This window comes from Denticeps clupeoides, chromosome 10, assembly GCF_900700375.1.
Source record: "Denticeps clupeoides chromosome 10, fDenClu1.1, whole genome shotgun sequence".
In the NCBI taxonomy this organism is placed as follows: domain Eukaryota; kingdom Metazoa; phylum Chordata; class Actinopteri; order Clupeiformes; family Denticipitidae; genus Denticeps; species Denticeps clupeoides.
In genome coordinates this window covers 14,635,297-14,652,121 of record NC_041716.1, presented here as the reverse complement: position 1 = coordinate 14,652,121, position 16,825 = coordinate 14,635,297, and the positions used below count along the sequence as shown (strand labels likewise).

The window sequence follows — 16,825 nt, the reverse complement described above, 5'->3', positions numbered from 1 at the left end:
AAACCCGTCAAATTCACCTCTGTTGTTCTGGTCTGTGACATAATAGGTCACCTGCAAACAGAACAATTCAATAAAGCTGAAATCATCACCTGGACTTAAATCCGTCAATAAATCATGTTCGTATCCTGAGACAAGCACAATAGTCCGACTAAAAGACTGAATTGTGCATGGAAATATATTGAGTGACTTTGCGTTATTAAACATATAACATAATCTAGCCCGTTTCTGCGGTGAGTTTGTTTTTATTAAGTTTATGATGGGGTGGGGAGTGCAATTTTCAGACTGGCCCACCCCTCTCCACCCTCAAGTTTAATTTCTCTCCCAAACTGGCCCTCAGGACCAATGCCACAAAACAATTTCTGCTCCACTTGTGGGCCCCCAGACACAGTTCATAGTGAAGTTAAACTAACAGACCCGTCCCTGGGAGTCAGACCGCTGTGGGAGGGGGGGGTCACGACTGCATGTGTTTCTAATCTGCTTTTTTCTGCTCATCACCCGCCTCTAGGGCCAGCGCAGATGCAGCTGCTGCCTGTCACATACACTAAACGCTTCCACCCGCACCCTCCAGACAACAATTTTCACCTCTACCATTCTGGCAACGTCACCCCAAAAAATGAGACGCGCCCTACATCCGGGTGTTGATGAGGCTGCACATGCTACATTCGGTATTCCTGGATGCTCTATTTTTGCAGACCGCTCTACGTCAGAAAGCACTTACCTCAGCACGCGCCTGGCCATCCTCCAGCCCTCTGCCTCCCTGCCCACGCCCACGCCCACGCCCGCTCTGAGCCGCAGAGGGTCACGGGTAAGTCGTTCCTAGGACTGTTGAACCCCATTAAAGCCCTCTGACATCACAGAGATTCTATCCTCTTAATCTTCGAGCTCAACGGCGTTCGGTTTAAAAGCTCTGAAATCTCCGGAGGCGGAATTTCCCATCACCCCGGCCTACGTGCGCTGCCATGTACATTAAGTGCTGAAAAGGAAACCACTCACATCAATTTGGTAAAGGTGACACCTTTTATGTCTAGGGCTTGCACATTATATTCCTATGGTCCTACAGTGAATAAAGTCACAGACGTGTATTTTTAGTCATCACTCTGGTGACCTTGGAGACCACATGGACAGCACTAGACGTCAGACATCAGAAGTTTGATTAATTATGCCTCCCTGGACTTATGTCACTGATGGGGGGGCATTCTGAAACAAACTGCACCCAAAGCCAGATTTTCCCCTCGGAAAGTCCTAAACAGGACAAAGACGTTCATGTAGGACCACGAGAATGAAAAAAAAACATCTTATCCATCCTTTTAGAAGGAAATTACAGTTGCAGGTTTTACCAAGGTTAGTTCCAAACTGACACTCTGATGGGCTTAGATGAATCCCATGATCTGTGGCATATCTAGCCCCTTAAAATCTCTAGAACCATCTTTGTTCATGCAGGTTAATACCTAATAAATTTGAAATTTTGCATCAATCCTAATATCAGTTGTTTTTCCATATCAAGGTAAGTGTAACAAAAATGCATTTTGAAAAAACACTCCTTTCGGAAAAAAGCTAAATCCATTAAGCAAATGCTAACAGGCCAACACAGCACAGAAAAATAATCCTTATTGTTTTGGCAGGCTTTCATTGCCTTCCACAAAAAGACAGCATGACTGAGAAACAGTTTTATTAAAACAGACGCAGACACTATTAGATTAACCTCCGCTAATTAAAGATGGACGGCGTTTAATTAAATCATTCTGATCTGATTGCACAAGACGTCAATCATTTGTGCTAATGCCGTGTGATGAACAAACAAATATGATTTGTTTTAATTCAGGAGAAATTCAATTTTTTCCATTGTTCACATTCGTTTCCCACCCGCTGATGGCTGTGGCTCACCCCGGCAATGAGTCTCGTGATCAACCATCACATGTACCATAGCACATGTACAAATAGCATTTCATTATAGTCTGCAGTTGTACAGTTGTGGCCTAGCAGTTAAGGAAGTGGCCCCGTAATCAGAAGGTTGCCGGTTCGAATCCCGATCTGCCAAGGTGCCACTGAGGTGCCACTGAGCAAAGCACCGTCCCCCCACACTGCTCCCCGGGCGCCTGTCATGGCTGCCCACTGCTCACTCAGGGTGATGGGATAACTGCAGAGGACAAATTTCACTGTGTGCTGTGCTGCTGTGTATCAAATGTGACAATCACTTCACTTTCATACAAGGAGACAAATTATACATATCCTTACCAATATATTTAAGCAACTAGGATAAAAACACTGGTGCTGAGAAACAACATGCTGTTTCACCAAAGTCATGTCAAGTATACGGGCTTGCTGAAGAAATGTGTCCTCTGCTTTTAACCATCACCCTTGGTGAGCAGTGAGCAGTGTTTTGGGGACCTCAGTGGCACCTTGGCTGTTCAGGATTCGAACAGGCAACCTTCTGATTACGGATCTGTTTCCTTACCTGCTAGGCCACCACCGGGCCACTAGAAGTGTTCCTAAACTTTCATTGTGTTAAAGGTCTGTTATTGAAAGACTACCCAGTACTACATGACAAAGCAGCTGCAGAAAACCCCTGGGGTCACAGGTCAGCAGTACCTTGAGGAACGCTGCAGGGGAGTATGGGAGTGGCGAGGTGAACAGTGGTGGCTCTAGTGTGGTGGAGATGCAAGGTTCGCCTCCATCCTGTTTCCTGCAGAAAAAAACAACAAAGAAACAGAACAGCACAGGATGAACACAGAACTGTAGCATGCATGCACATGATACACACACTTACAATTACGCCATTCACACAACGGCTCACAAATGATTAAAAAAGAAGACTATTAATAGGATGTCGTGAATCAGAAGTTCCACTTAAATTTGTTAATATGTTTCCATATTTTAACAACGAGCCGCATATTGTTTATTTTTTACATTATCTGGGTGTACCATCTCCACACACAAGCTGAGGCAGAAACACAAAAAAGAAGGTGTGTCAGGTCCTAATCCCACTGGAGCTTTACCCTTCAATTAACTGCCCCATAAGTCTTCAGAGTGGTTTGAATGTGTCCAAAGGCAAACAAGCCAGATTAGGGGATCGACAAATCAAATTTCAGGACTTCCATTGTTTTCACAAGGAGCTATTATTAGATTTCACATTATTCTGCAGCAGGGGGAGAAACAGGTTGTATTGTCTTACAGGCTAAACGTGGTCTGCAGCTGTAAGACGCCACAAAGGAGCTATCCTCACATTCCATGTTGAACTAGTTTGTCTGGATGTAAAACATCAGAATTGGTGTGCAGATGAAAAAGTGACATGCAGCCCAAATATACAGTTAACAATGGTCAGACGTTTAGACATTAGGGAAGAATAATCTCTTTAACTCAAGAGCTATCTTACATATCTTGTTTGCTAAAAAACAGATATGTTTTTCTAGATCCACACTTTCATAGTATTCTGCTGTATTCATTTGTTGCCTTATTAATTCATGTATTAAAGGGGATTAAACAAGACTAAATACTACTACTGTTTAAGTGCACACCTACCAGCCAATCAGAATTAAGTATCCATGATTTCTATTTCAGTATGTATATTTCCTACAGTAAAGTATAAATAAAGTATCTTGGTGTATTAATAAATGCCTCTGCATACTCTACTAAGACATGAAAAGATTCGAACTATTACTGACACAAGCATTTGTCATTTTATGGATATTTTTCATTGTTGTAATGTTAAATATAGTATATGTGTAATAAATAACTACTTTTATGGAGCAAGACTTTAAGAAACTTAAACCTAAACTCTACATCAAACTAAAACCTATAAACAAACAAGCAAACAAATAAATAAATGCATACAAACACAAGACACACACATCTTAGACATGGTTTCTGGTGGCTTCTGAGGTTCTTGTCATGGTTCCTTCCCTCAGTTCTCTGTTTTTTTTATCACAGCACCCAGCATCTCCTCTGAAAACAACATTCATCACTACTTTAAAGTGGAATGCTATTATCTTCAAGATACGGCCATTTGGCTTTTAGCCTCCTGAATGCATTACCTTAAATTACAGCCCTGGATTTAAATGCTAAGCAGAGGAGATGGTTGGTTTCATTAACCTCTGGCTGCAGTGCCACAGTAAAACATATGCAACCTGCACCAGAGTGTGAGCAAAGTTGGTGGTGAAACGGCCACTGGGGAGTTAAGGCCAGTGAGTTAAGCGCTTTAAATTAAAGGTCAGAAAAGTCAATGGCCTCTGCTCAGCCCCAAGTATCTTGTACCAGTATCCAAGCAGAACAGAATTCGCTTCCAGCACACAAACACACTTTGTTTATTCTGTCTATTGATCCCGGCGAAGGAAATGAAAACTTTAAATGTTTATGGGGGGACTTGCTGCGTTAATATAATCACTTTGTAAAGTCAGAAGAAAACAGGGTGGCCAGAGCAGATATAGGGATGAATTTTATTTCTTGTGCATTCATACAGGTGAGAGCCCATGGGGCACAACTGACACAGAATAAGTTCATCCTTCTCTCAGTAGAGAAGGAAGAACGGGCTTTTCATCTGTTTATGAAATCTAGCTCATTGTACAGGAGATGCCTCACTGATACACTGTGCACTAGCAATATCACATGCGGAAGAAAGTTGTGCATCCACACAAAAAGGCAATTCTCCAAACACAGCGGTGCTCCTGCAGCACCTGGAGAAAACAGAACTGTAGAATCTGCTTCTTCAGTCTTCTGTATGAGAGACACACTATACAACATTCTACTTATAACAGTGAAATCCTGAGAGCAGGGCTTGTTTAGCTTTGAAAGTGAATTGAAGTCACACTGCAGTAGCAAAATGTGTCCTCTTTATTGAACCCATCACCCTTAGTGAGCAAAGGGCAGAAAGGCCCCTGGGGAGCAGTTTGTGGGGACGCTACTTTGCTCAGTGGTACCTTGGCGGTTTGGGATTTGAACCGGCAACCGTCTGCCTCCTTACTCGGTAGGCCACCACTGTCCCACTGTTTTGTGCTTTATATTGAGCATAATGTATACTACAATACATTATGCTGGAATCATGTGTTGCATGTATGACTCCTGTATAATTGGTCATTACATGACTTTCATTACATGACTGGCAAATCACAAATTCCTATGTATAAATGCTCATAAATCGCCACACGCCTACGGGTTTGTTTACATTCTTCATTTAAGTTAAATCGTTTTCGGCCACCGCGCCATTCTTTATTTGTATTTATTGTTTATTTAATAATAAAAAAAAAACCTTCCCAGAATGTCAGACCTCTGCGCTTCCTTCCCCCATAAGTCCGTAGATGTGACACATCATCAAGGCAATCAGAGACACAAATGCAATAAACTGTTCAGGATACCAGATACAACAACAAACCTACTACATCTTCCTCATAATATGCAGAAAAGTTGTTCCTCATAAACAAAATTAAAATTTGCAAGGGCATCGTAAATAAGTTGAGCATAGTTGAAAGGGTCATTTGTTTTCATAATGTAATTTCATACCCATCAACCCCAAGCCCCCACCAAGTACTCACTGTATAAATGAACATCCTTTACAAAAGCTTGTAGTGCCAAGGTGGGGTGAGATGAGAGGTGCACATCGGGTGAAACATGGTGAGTTTTTAATAAAGAGAACAAAATGGCGGCATTGCCAAAAGCCGAACAGCAGTCAACTCAAAGAAAGCATGTATCTTATAACAAACAATACAGGACAACAAGGGTGTCCAGCTGATGCACTTATAAAGGGTCCTGATCATCTGGAGACCCAGTCCTCATATGAATGGGTGCCACTTGGGTGAGCCAGGTGTCACCAAGGCATCAGAAAGCTTTTTTTTTATTGTTAACTTAAGATACTAAATTTCTCCCTAATTTCATATTTTAAAGGGCAATATATCAATTTCATAATTTAAATGGCAATAAATCATACATTCCTTACACAAAGGTCAAATATTTGTTTGACTTATGTGTAAGGAATGTATGATGTATTGCCCTTTAAATTATGAAAACAAATTATATTTAACTTTAAAATATATATTTTTTCTAAACTGCATATAAAGGGGCTACACAATACATTACAATATTGTGATGTCATTTCACAGGATAAAGAACATTGTGTCATGTGAAGATGTAAGGAAACGTGTGCTTATTAGTTTATATGTATAAACTAATTAAAAAAAATATTTTGGATCTGCAGACTCACACAGCTGTATAGCTTTCACCAAATGTGATTTTTGTGTAGCAAAGTAAATCAAGCTGGACAGAGGAGATGAGGCTCATTAAACCCACCAATTATGGGCTGAAAAGCACGGCCCACCAGAACACAGACTGCACATAGTGGGTGTGGAGGGCACTGCCGCAGGACAGAGATGTGCACTGGGAGAGGTTCAAGTAAGTTCAGCAGAAGAAGAAAAAAAAACATGGAACGGCTGCACAGGCATCCCACTTACAAATAAACACTAAAATTAGACAGTTTCTACGATGTCATGGTTGTCATGGTTGCTCCACCTGTCTCCATAGATGCATGGTCTGTTCAATGTAGAAACTAACGCAAATGGATTGCATCTGACCTCCATGACTGGACACCCAGTCCCATCCGTCCCCTCAGCTCTCACCTCTAAAAGAACACCGGGGCTAAAAAGATGCAACATTCAGCAAACAATTACAGCCTCTTTAGCACAAACAATGTTAAGATAAACTGTGTCAATGCACAGTAATGATCTACCCACTCAGATCGATGAAGACAAGAGAGAAACGGTCTCCTCCATGTGCTTCTGTGATCGTGTCCATGCAAGACGTTTACAACCTTCCGTTATAGCTGAGCGTTCACAATTTAACACAGTTCCTGAACTTGATTTAGAGACTGCAGACTGATTCTCGGGGCTCAGGACAATGTGAGACGGATAGTGGTTAATCAATACACTAAATGCACTTCAGCTACAGGATATCTGTTGACAGATAATTTCGGTCTCCTGAACCAATGTCAAGGAACATGGGAATGTGCAAGAGAATGGTATTAATGTTACTCTTAACTTGTGTCCACCACCTGCACTGTTTACTGCCTACATCTTGAGTTCAGCATAGTTGTATGTGGAATTGCTCCGAAAAAAAAAGGTCCGGTGCCTAGAGGATCCTAGAGGAATGAGGTGGAGGTGAAGCTCGTGAATGGCAGGAGCGATTCAGCACAAGGCTAACGAGGATGAGGATGGCATGATGTCTGCCCACATGTGAGTCGAGGCATTCACACATGGTTTTGAATTTGAGTGGAAATCTTTATTTGGAAATTGTCAGATGGAAGAACCCACACAGTCTGAACACCAGATTGTGGCAGGTCAATCAGGTCCGACGTGCAGTGTGAGCTGACTGGAAGCAGCTACTCGGCTGTGACCAGCCTTCGGCCGCAGCCTCTGTTTTGGAATATGTCAGTGGCCACGTCTCCGCGACAGATGTCCCTCTAACCCGGCCTCGGGGTTTTATCATGCTGCAGCTGGGATATTGTCTCAACACACAGCTATCAGCCTGGACATGTGGTCAAGCGGCGACTCCCTGCAATTCAATCGGCAGCTTTTTTTTCAGTCACAAGCACGCCGGCGCGCAGTAGTAAATAATTCAATCATTAAACAGAGTCGTGTCTAGGAGCCCACTGGTCAGCCTGCAGCGGCTGACAGGTCTTCAGTCGGCCGGGTAATTAGGAGAGAGGAGCGGCAGCAACACCTGACCTCACCGACCACCGGCCATCGGCTACGCCAGGGGGTATTTGGGTGTGGGAACCCCAAGGCACTCCGCCCATCAGGTAGGAAGGGTGTGTGTGTGTGTGTTTGCGTCTCTCTTTAGTAAAAAATAACCTAACTGTAAAAGGGAGGCAATTTTACATACTTTTTACGCACATTTCATAGAGGCGGCTCATTTAACTCAACTCAGTACATAGTTATGACCTTAAGACCTGATGAAGATGTAAACATGACAGAAGAATGTGATGTTCCACACTCAAAGATAGGATAGGATAAACCTTTATTAGTCCCACAAGAGGGAAATTGCATTTGTCACGACAGAAAGTGGATAGAACGAAAATAAGAGCAGCAAAAAATAAATATGTATATGTATTTATCTATGCAATATACAAACAATGGGTACACCTGTACAATTGGTAATTACCACAGTGTATTTGGTGTGTGTGTTTGCGTGCCACTGTGTGTTTGTTTGTCTCTGTGTGTGTGGTCAACTGTGAGGTCTTTGTTGTACAGTCTGTCATGAAAGACCATAAAGACCAAGATACATAATGGGGCACAACTACAACCTCAATAAACACAACACAACACAGACACGCACATACATAAAAACCACACACCACATGAGTATGAGTACAACACAATGATGTTATTTTATAGAAAATTGCTGTAAGGATCGCCACTTGAGAGCAAACACCCGCAGACACACCCCACAAGACACACAAACACTAAAAATATTGTGTGTCACAAGCACAAATACACAACCCAGAGGATGCAAAGTTACTCACAAAGCATCAGTCTTCTTCCATTCCTGTTTTTCAGATCAACTCCGTTGCACACCTGCTGCCCAGCTCTCCCAATGCTGACACGCTCACACATGCAGGAGTGGTGCACTGGCTGCCTCTCTGTATCTCTTCACTCCCGCTCCCTCTCTCTCTCTCTCTCACTCTCTCTTGCTCTCTCCACCTTCTCTCCATCACTCAGCTCCTCCCCCTCCCTTCCAGGCGATCTAATGTGTCCGTCCTCAGTGCAGTTTAATGATGGCTTCTCTTCTTCCTTCATTATGCTTCTTTAATTAAACTACACGCTCTTTTTAAAGAGGCAACCAATACCATAATCCTCACCTCACACCGTATATATTACGGTTGATCTGTGTGTGTGTATATTTAGACACAGACACACAGACGAACCATATGACCCAGCCACTGGATATGCAAGTTACAGTGCGAGTCTTGGTGCCAGTCCCAAGCCTGGATAAATGGGGAAGGTTGTGTCAGGAAGGGCATCCGGTGTGGAACTTTTGCCAGGTAAATTGTACGGAGAGCCAGACTGGTTGATCTGCTGTGGCAACCCCCAACAGGAGCAGCCAAAAGGTTTGCATAGGTTTGCATATATAAAAGGTTTGCTTCATAAAATGAATCCGGACAAAAGTCTTAAATATAACGCAAATCCTCTAGGGTTCTATAGTAACTGTGTTTGTCACTCATGTCAAGTGTGGTGTCCGTCGGACAACACAGACAGCCTGGTGTACAGCTGTTGTGAACGTAGAAATGAGCACTGTGGGGAGTCTGAGCTCGGTTGCTTTTTCTCAAGGATCTGGATTGAGCATAGCAAAAATGTGAGAACTGAATTTGAATTAGTAGAAGCAAATTTGCATTACATTTTTAGGGATATAAAATGCAGTTTCATCTTTCTTGGAGTTTTGAAGATAAGGATTTTTATTACAAACAAAGGAAACCTGGCACAATGGTCAAAAAGGGAAAGAAATAAACATAAACTAACCCTGAGGTGTGTTTTCCATGCTTGAACAGCCACGCACTTTTAATAACATAACTTGCTGGCCCCTGGCCTAGATATATAAACAGCCTGATATATAATAACCCTGATCATCATCGCAGTACCACACACACACACACACACACACACACACTGCTCCCCGGGCGCCTTTCACGGCTGCCCACTGCTCACCAATGGTGATGAGTTAAAAGCACACATTTTGTTGTGTCACCTTGTGTTTCACAATGGCAATCACTTCACTTTCACTTTGATTATTGTCAAGCTCGCCTGTGTGCATGCTCGCCTGTGAATTTTTTTAAGTATCCCCTTAAGCAATAACTTTGGGTGAATTTCTGGAAATAAATAAACAACATTCAGACATGACCAATTTAGTATAAGCCTATATTTTCATCTTTGTACAGAGCACCACAGCTCTTGAGACCCTGGGCCTGGTAGGCCTGTTCAGTAATCTATTCCCACCTATTTCTTGTATATCTTACCGAGACTAAGACACTACAGCCATACCAAGAAATATCAGTAGGTGTCAGGATCCGGTCCGAAATGGAGTCTAGGAGTTTAATTGTTGTCCTGTGTAATGTTCCCTAATCGTTTTCACCTGTGTTAATTGTATAAAGCTGCCCTGTTCGTTTCTGTCCACTGTCAGGTCTTTGAAGTGATGTTCCATGTTCACCAGTGTCTACGTCTCGGATGTCTCCCCTGTCTTGTGATTCACAATTAAACCCCGGTTTTGTGATGTCAGGTGAAAGCGTCCTTCATTCCACGTCTTCTCGTCACTCTTCGTCCTCCTCTCCGTGAACCCTCCGCACCATGCCTGCATGGACGTGACAGTAGGTGGCAATTATAGAATTTCAGAGTAAACTAGGACTTGATTAGTTGCCATTGACTAAAGGACACTAAAACACAAATGTTTTCTGAAAACTATTTGCTATTATGTAATGGAAACACTGGAAAAAAAGCACTGGACTAAGAGGGAAAGGCATTGTGCGGCGAAATGAGTGGGTTTAAAACATAAATCACCACAGGCTAGCCTCAATTTCACCTCATCAGCATCCATTTTCGCATCTCTTTTGCGATAATTAAAACACATCACCAGATTGACAGTGTCTGAGATTTGCAAATCAATTAACATTTCATAAAAAATTGACATTTAATACACTTAATTTACAACACGCAAAACACTTAACAATCACCTAAACTAATTTACCATTAGCGAATCACATGGAAACGATATGTAGTATAGACAAAGTTTGTGTTTGCTAACCAATCACTGGACCCTGACCCGAGTCTAACTAAAATTAAAAATAGAAATTAAGCCTAAACCTGCCAAGATTTACAGCTCTGACGTGAGGTGTCTTGCCTTGCTTGGATTGCTGCTTTATGACAAGGGCTGCGCCATTCAGATTTAGTGTCAGATCACTGGGTGAACCTGATTATTTTTTATTTATTTTTGCCGGAGATCCAGCATGGCGCCTGAATGCTATCAGCCCTGTTCATGCCTGCATTTGAGAGTGTTTTCTGAGCACTTTCATGAGTTTACTTATCTTAGTAAGTAAATTGCTTAGCAATGCTGGTAAAGGTGAACTCGTTCACTTCTATAGTTGTGTCAAAGTATAATACACAGACAGGTCTGACAGGATTGTAGAATATACAGACAGGTCTGACAGGATTGTAGGACAATTGATGTGTCACCCAGAGACATGTTTTGCTGTAATCTGAAAAAATAATTCCTGTCAATCCCCTAATGACTTAACCAGCATAATTCAGAAAAAGATTAGCAGAGCTCCTCTCTACATCAACAGTGTTATAAACTGATCTGAGATCACGCAACTTGAACAGATCCATTAGGATTCAGCACTAACTCAGCTTCAGCATCCATCAGACAGCCCTGAACCTAACCCAACAACAACATCCACCATCCCCTGCAAGGCTGACTTCCAGATTTACACTTCACTTTTCCCCTCTGGGTCTTTACAAGAGCCCCACATTTTAAGGTTTTTCCACGACACTACAAATGGGCCAAAGCTTTTGAGCTTTTTTTCCATGCTTACATGTTGGAATGTGCTTACATGTTACTAAAGAGAGGGATCTTGAGACTACAAATGCCGTGAGAACACCAAGTGGTTAAGGGCATTCAAGTGCACGGTGTATATATTCCCCCAGAGGTCAGCACAGCTGATGAATCTTGGTATAGATAAATTCACGACAAATCTTCGATATGCATATCATATACAGTATGAGATATTTCCGCACATAAAAAATTTCACAGGCATAACATATACCACTAACAGGTCAGCAAGTCACACTGTAACAATGATATCATGATTTCATGAATAAGTCCTAGTTAGTTACATAGTGATGTTCCAGTCATTGCAGACAGTGGCCACAAGGGGCCGCCACGAGCTGTGCCACCTGCATCTAGTCTCACCCCCCATACAGCTCATGGTGAGTGTCTCCAAGGGGTCTGTCCCTGTAACTACTGATTGTAAGTTCTGGACAAGGGCATCTGTTAAATGCTGAAAATGTAAATGTAATGCATGAGCACCCTGCAGTGAGAATCCTATATTGGACTCTTTTCAGCACCTCTCCAACTCTGATGAATCTATCTGTCAGGCAGTTACTCTGTATCCTGATATAATGTCAGTTGAAAGTATTTCTGTACAACTCACACACACACACACACACACACACACACACACACACAGTCACTTACATACAGTCACGAATATAATGACAGACAAAATTCGACTTTCTCTCTCAAACAATACAATTACAAACAAACAAATACAAACAATACAAAAATGTATAAATACATTATAATTTTTCTTAGTCTAGCACCTAACAATCTCCGAGCATGCTCTTCACTGACAAGTCTAAGCCTTATCAGGGCTCGTAGTTTGTAAACTCAATATTCTATAGAAATCGAACGAGAATTGCTGGTGTCTTCCTCTTGTAAGTCGCTTTTGGATAAAAGCGTCTGCTAAATAAAGTAAAGTAAAGTCTCTCTCATCCAGCTTTATCACTTTTTTACACTTAGACTCACACACTCTCTCACTCTATCCCCAGGTCTTTATGTGAAAGCATCTGAGTCATGTCACACAAAAACCAAAGACTGAATTAAATTCAAATGGAAATAAGGGTAACACACTATGAGCCAGATGACAATCTGTCCCAGTTATGAATTCCACTTACTACCATTGTGTCCCTGAACAAGACACTTAACCCAGAGTTGCTCCTATACCTACTGATTGTAAGTGACTCTGGATAAGAATATCTGCTAAATACCATCAATGTAAATCTAAATGACTGTGTGTGTACTTTAGAGCAGACAAGAATGTGAAAAGGCTGTCATCAGATCTATCCACTTTAAAATGTCATAACTGGCCATCACTGACCTCTGGACATTTGGGGTTGTCAGGTCTATAACATTGCATCCTGCATTTAAACACACAGGTACCTCTCCCAGGATTCCCTCACACTTCAGTCAATCCCAAGGACAGCATAATCAGTTCCCATTAATTCTCAGATCCCTTAATTTCCCAAAGTCAGTAGACTTGTGGTTCAGGACTGTCAAAACACCTCAATCCACACCAGAATAAAATAACAATGACACTTCAGTACACTCCTTGTCACATCAATGACCACTTTCTGGACAAATGACCATTGCTGAGCAGATATGATGACACATGTGGGGCATTTCTCACTGTCGACGTTACAACTAGGTTGACTTTATTTGAAAAAAAAAAAAAAACAATAAAGTCTAATAAACTGTGCTCCATGTGGGTTTCATTAACCACACACACACACACACACACCCATAGGCACACAGATACAAAAAAATTGTGTTTAGAACAGCCTTAAGGCAAATTAGAAGCACAAATGTTAATTTGTCCTCTCAGCCAATCATTGGCATGCTAGTCACTGGACATTACACCTGTGACAGCCGGTGGCCTCTGGGCACACATAGCCAGTACCAAGGCACCTGATTAAGGAGTACTGAATAATCTCATCTGGAGAAAATTAGGACTCCTTAAAAGCATTTCAACAGCACCCATTAGCGAGAATCTTGTTAGGCTTTTTTTTGGTTGGTTTCTTTTTGCCCATCATGCTTGTTTTCCTTTATGTTTATTATAAATACTTACCTGGATGAAGGCCTTGCTCCTACGGCTCCATTCTCCACAACGCCAACACATTTCATAGTGCCTATGCCTATATTTGCTCTTCACTTCATTTCACTCTGCCATGTTTTGGTCAACAAAAATACGTCCTGCTATGTAAGACTATGTGATATAGCATAAAATCCATAATGTGATATACATTTAACCATAGATGGTATATATCACGGTACATAATTTGGTAAGTATGTAATTGTAACTGTTAGAACTGTTTTTGAAAGGGTAACATGTGTCCATAGCAAAAAATCCACTGTAATCACCACGGATGTCCCGTAGCACACAACACTATATTACCACAACCACACACTTTATTACTTTTTTTAGATTAAAATTTTTGCTATTTAAATTTTTTATTCGTACAATCATTTGTTTAGTTTATAAGTGTGCTTATATTGTTATATTGATTGTTATATAATGTTAATGAATAGATCAGTATTTCAAACTGTGGGTGAGGAATCGTGACACGAACTGAATCGTGATTTTCGTCTATCGTTACAAGTCTACTTCCCAATATTGGATGTTAAGTCTGACCAGTAATGCACATTCTGCATTACATTGTCAACAAAAGGACTGAAATCAATCTGATGTAGCCATGCTCCTGGGCCTGCGTCATCCTGAGTGGGATAGCGCAAGTGTAAACAGCTGGACCAGAACGACACTGTGTCTTGAATCAAGTGATGTCCCCAAGCTCGGCTCAGGGCATGATGATTCATTGCTATTCCTCGTTTTTCATGTCCACGTGCTGAGGTCATCAATCTTTCCCTCTGATGCTCTCAGCTGAACATAACTCACTCTTTACATGCCTTTTCACTTCCATGTTATTGTAAACAATGCACATGTTCCGACTATCCCCTTGAGATCACTTTAAATACCTGCTGACTAATTAAATGGCCTCGTAAAGCTGCAAACAGATTTTTAAGTGCCATATCAGTAAACACATTACAGCATCAAATGCTGCACACAAAATAAATAGATAAATAAAACCACAGCATTCATTGCACATAACGCATGTTGATTATGCAAATGTTGTATGCATTAAGCACAACACAGAACGTTTGAAACGAATGCTGAAACCCTCAGAGAGGATTTTTATTTATTTATTTGTTTCTTCCGGTAGAAGCGTCCTCTGGGCTTGTGCCAGAGACGATATAAAAGCCCCTAAACAAACCAGAACTGTCACAGCTGCCAATACCTTCAGTCATTAGTCACTAAACAGCTCCACCGCACCGCGCCGCGCCCAGCACAGCTGCTCGGAGCACCCTGGGCCACTTTTAACAACACCGTTTCAATTTTACCGCTTACAGAGACAGTTGTTGCCTGCCACTCAGTTGATGTTGCGTCCCTTCAGACCTGGCAACACTGGCCTTCAGATGAGACTCTGGGTTGGGAAACTGCTGTTGTTTGTTAAAGGCTGGTCAGTCGTCAGTCCACTGACGACTTCCCACTTAGCACCGACAAAGAGGGGGCAATGATGCAGCTACGTATACAGCTAGGTTGCCGGTAAATAGTCCAGGCTCTGCTTGTTGTGTCAGTCAATGGTATTTTATGTTCCAGTTGCCAGTAACCATGGCTGCCAAGCATTTATGTACAGTGCATCCAGAAAGAATGAAATGCGTAACACTTTTTCCATATTTTGTTGTGTTACAGCCTTATTCCAAAATAAAATAAATTCATTTTTCCCTTCAGAATTCTACACACTACAGCCCATAATGACAATGTAAAAAAATGCAGAGTGTGAAACATTTGCTACATTAGAGATTTAAATACATGTGTGTCTGTGTGTGTGTGTTACATTCTTATGTATGTGAGGCATGTTTGTCTGTGCTGTTTTGTGTGTGTGACTCCATTTTCCTGAAAGGACGGGCCCATAGAATCACTGGCTTGTCCCCTGTGCAGTGATTGGCTGTTGATTTCTTTTTAAGGCACCCATTCCACATGTTCTTCCGGAGTTCAGGGAGCCACCTAGGAGTCGGTGTGTAGCAGTTTGGAGCAGAAAACGATAGCTTGTGGTTTTGTGTTAAACAGCAACAGTTAAACCTGCAGTGTTAAAACTTTCATTTGACAATATTCCTACCCTAGACAAGGACATGATAGTGTGTGTATTGTAGATTGAGCAGGAGTGTATCTTTATGTCATGCATTCTGAGACAGATGTCAACCAGAATCAGACAACGGAGCTATATTTAGACAGGCAGAAGTGTATATTTAGACAGACATACAGCAGTCTAGGCTGATGTACTGTGACAGGTTTGGATCCTTCTGCCAGTTGCTGCAGTCAGCACAGAGTAAATACATAAATGTGCAAATACACATACACACACAGCACTAGTAGGAAAAGCAGATCTCATTCTTTCCCTTTCGCTGTCTCTCCGCAGTTTATAGCCTGTTTTCGTGCTGCCAGCTGTGGCCAAGTGCTACCAGGTTGCCGACACACTCCGCCCTTGGCGACTGACAGTGACTGACAGCCGTGTCAGTGACAGACCTAATTACTCACTTCAGACTCCCCTTTCAGATGCGCTCATGCAGACATACTTCTTAATTTATGAATCTGGAGCATGGTAACTGTCAGTCCCATGCTGCCACTAGGGGGCGTTTGGGTTACAATTACCATATTTCAGTAAGTGTGGCTCATCCACCCAACTGTTTGACACAACAGAATCTTCTATAAAGATGAAAGAAATGCTCAAACACAACAGACATAATAACCCATGAGAAATAGCACATTAAGAAATATCACATGACAGGGGAGTGTGTTATGGTCGATATAAGAGCTAAGATTCAGATCCACAGGCTAATGAAGATAATGAAAGCAACGTTGTTCAGCAAAATGTCACAACACAATACAACAGTGTAGCTTTGCTTTTATGCAACAATTCAAATCAAACAACAGTCATTAAACCATGTGACATTTTAAAAAATAATAACAACGTTGTACTAAGAAACCATGATGTGGATATTCAGTAAATAGATGTATGGATGGTGGTAGGCTGATTCAGTGTCTCACCAGAAAGAGGGATTAAGACTAAAGATCTTCTATACCTGTTTCAAACTACTGGGGCATGAAGGGAGCTTTGACATGCTTTCTGAAAATCACTTTTGGTGCCTTCCACTTATATCTATGCATTTGCACATATTTGTGGAG

General features: G+C 41.7%; 1 protein-coding gene across 21 annotated transcripts in view; it reads right to left on the bottom strand.

Moving 5' to 3' along the window:
• Positions 1–16,825, bottom strand: part of rap1gapa (RAP1 GTPase activating protein a) — a 79,433-nt gene that overhangs the window by 25,378 nt on the left and 37,230 nt on the right. For 18 of the 21 annotated variants that reach the window (XR_003751047.1, XM_028993919.1, XM_028993902.1 and 15 more), the window contains one exon: positions 2,590–2,683. Coding sequence is in view for 16 of the 21 variants with exons in the window: in XM_028993902.1 (XP_028849735.1) it covers positions 2,590–2,683 (94 nt within the window). In the remaining 5 variants the exon portion in view is untranslated. Of the gene's footprint in view, positions 1–718; positions 784–2,589; positions 2,684–8,503; positions 8,656–16,825 lie in introns of those variants that run through there. The other 3 variants (XM_028993915.1, XM_028993916.1, XM_028993917.1) reach the window with 2 other exon arrangements.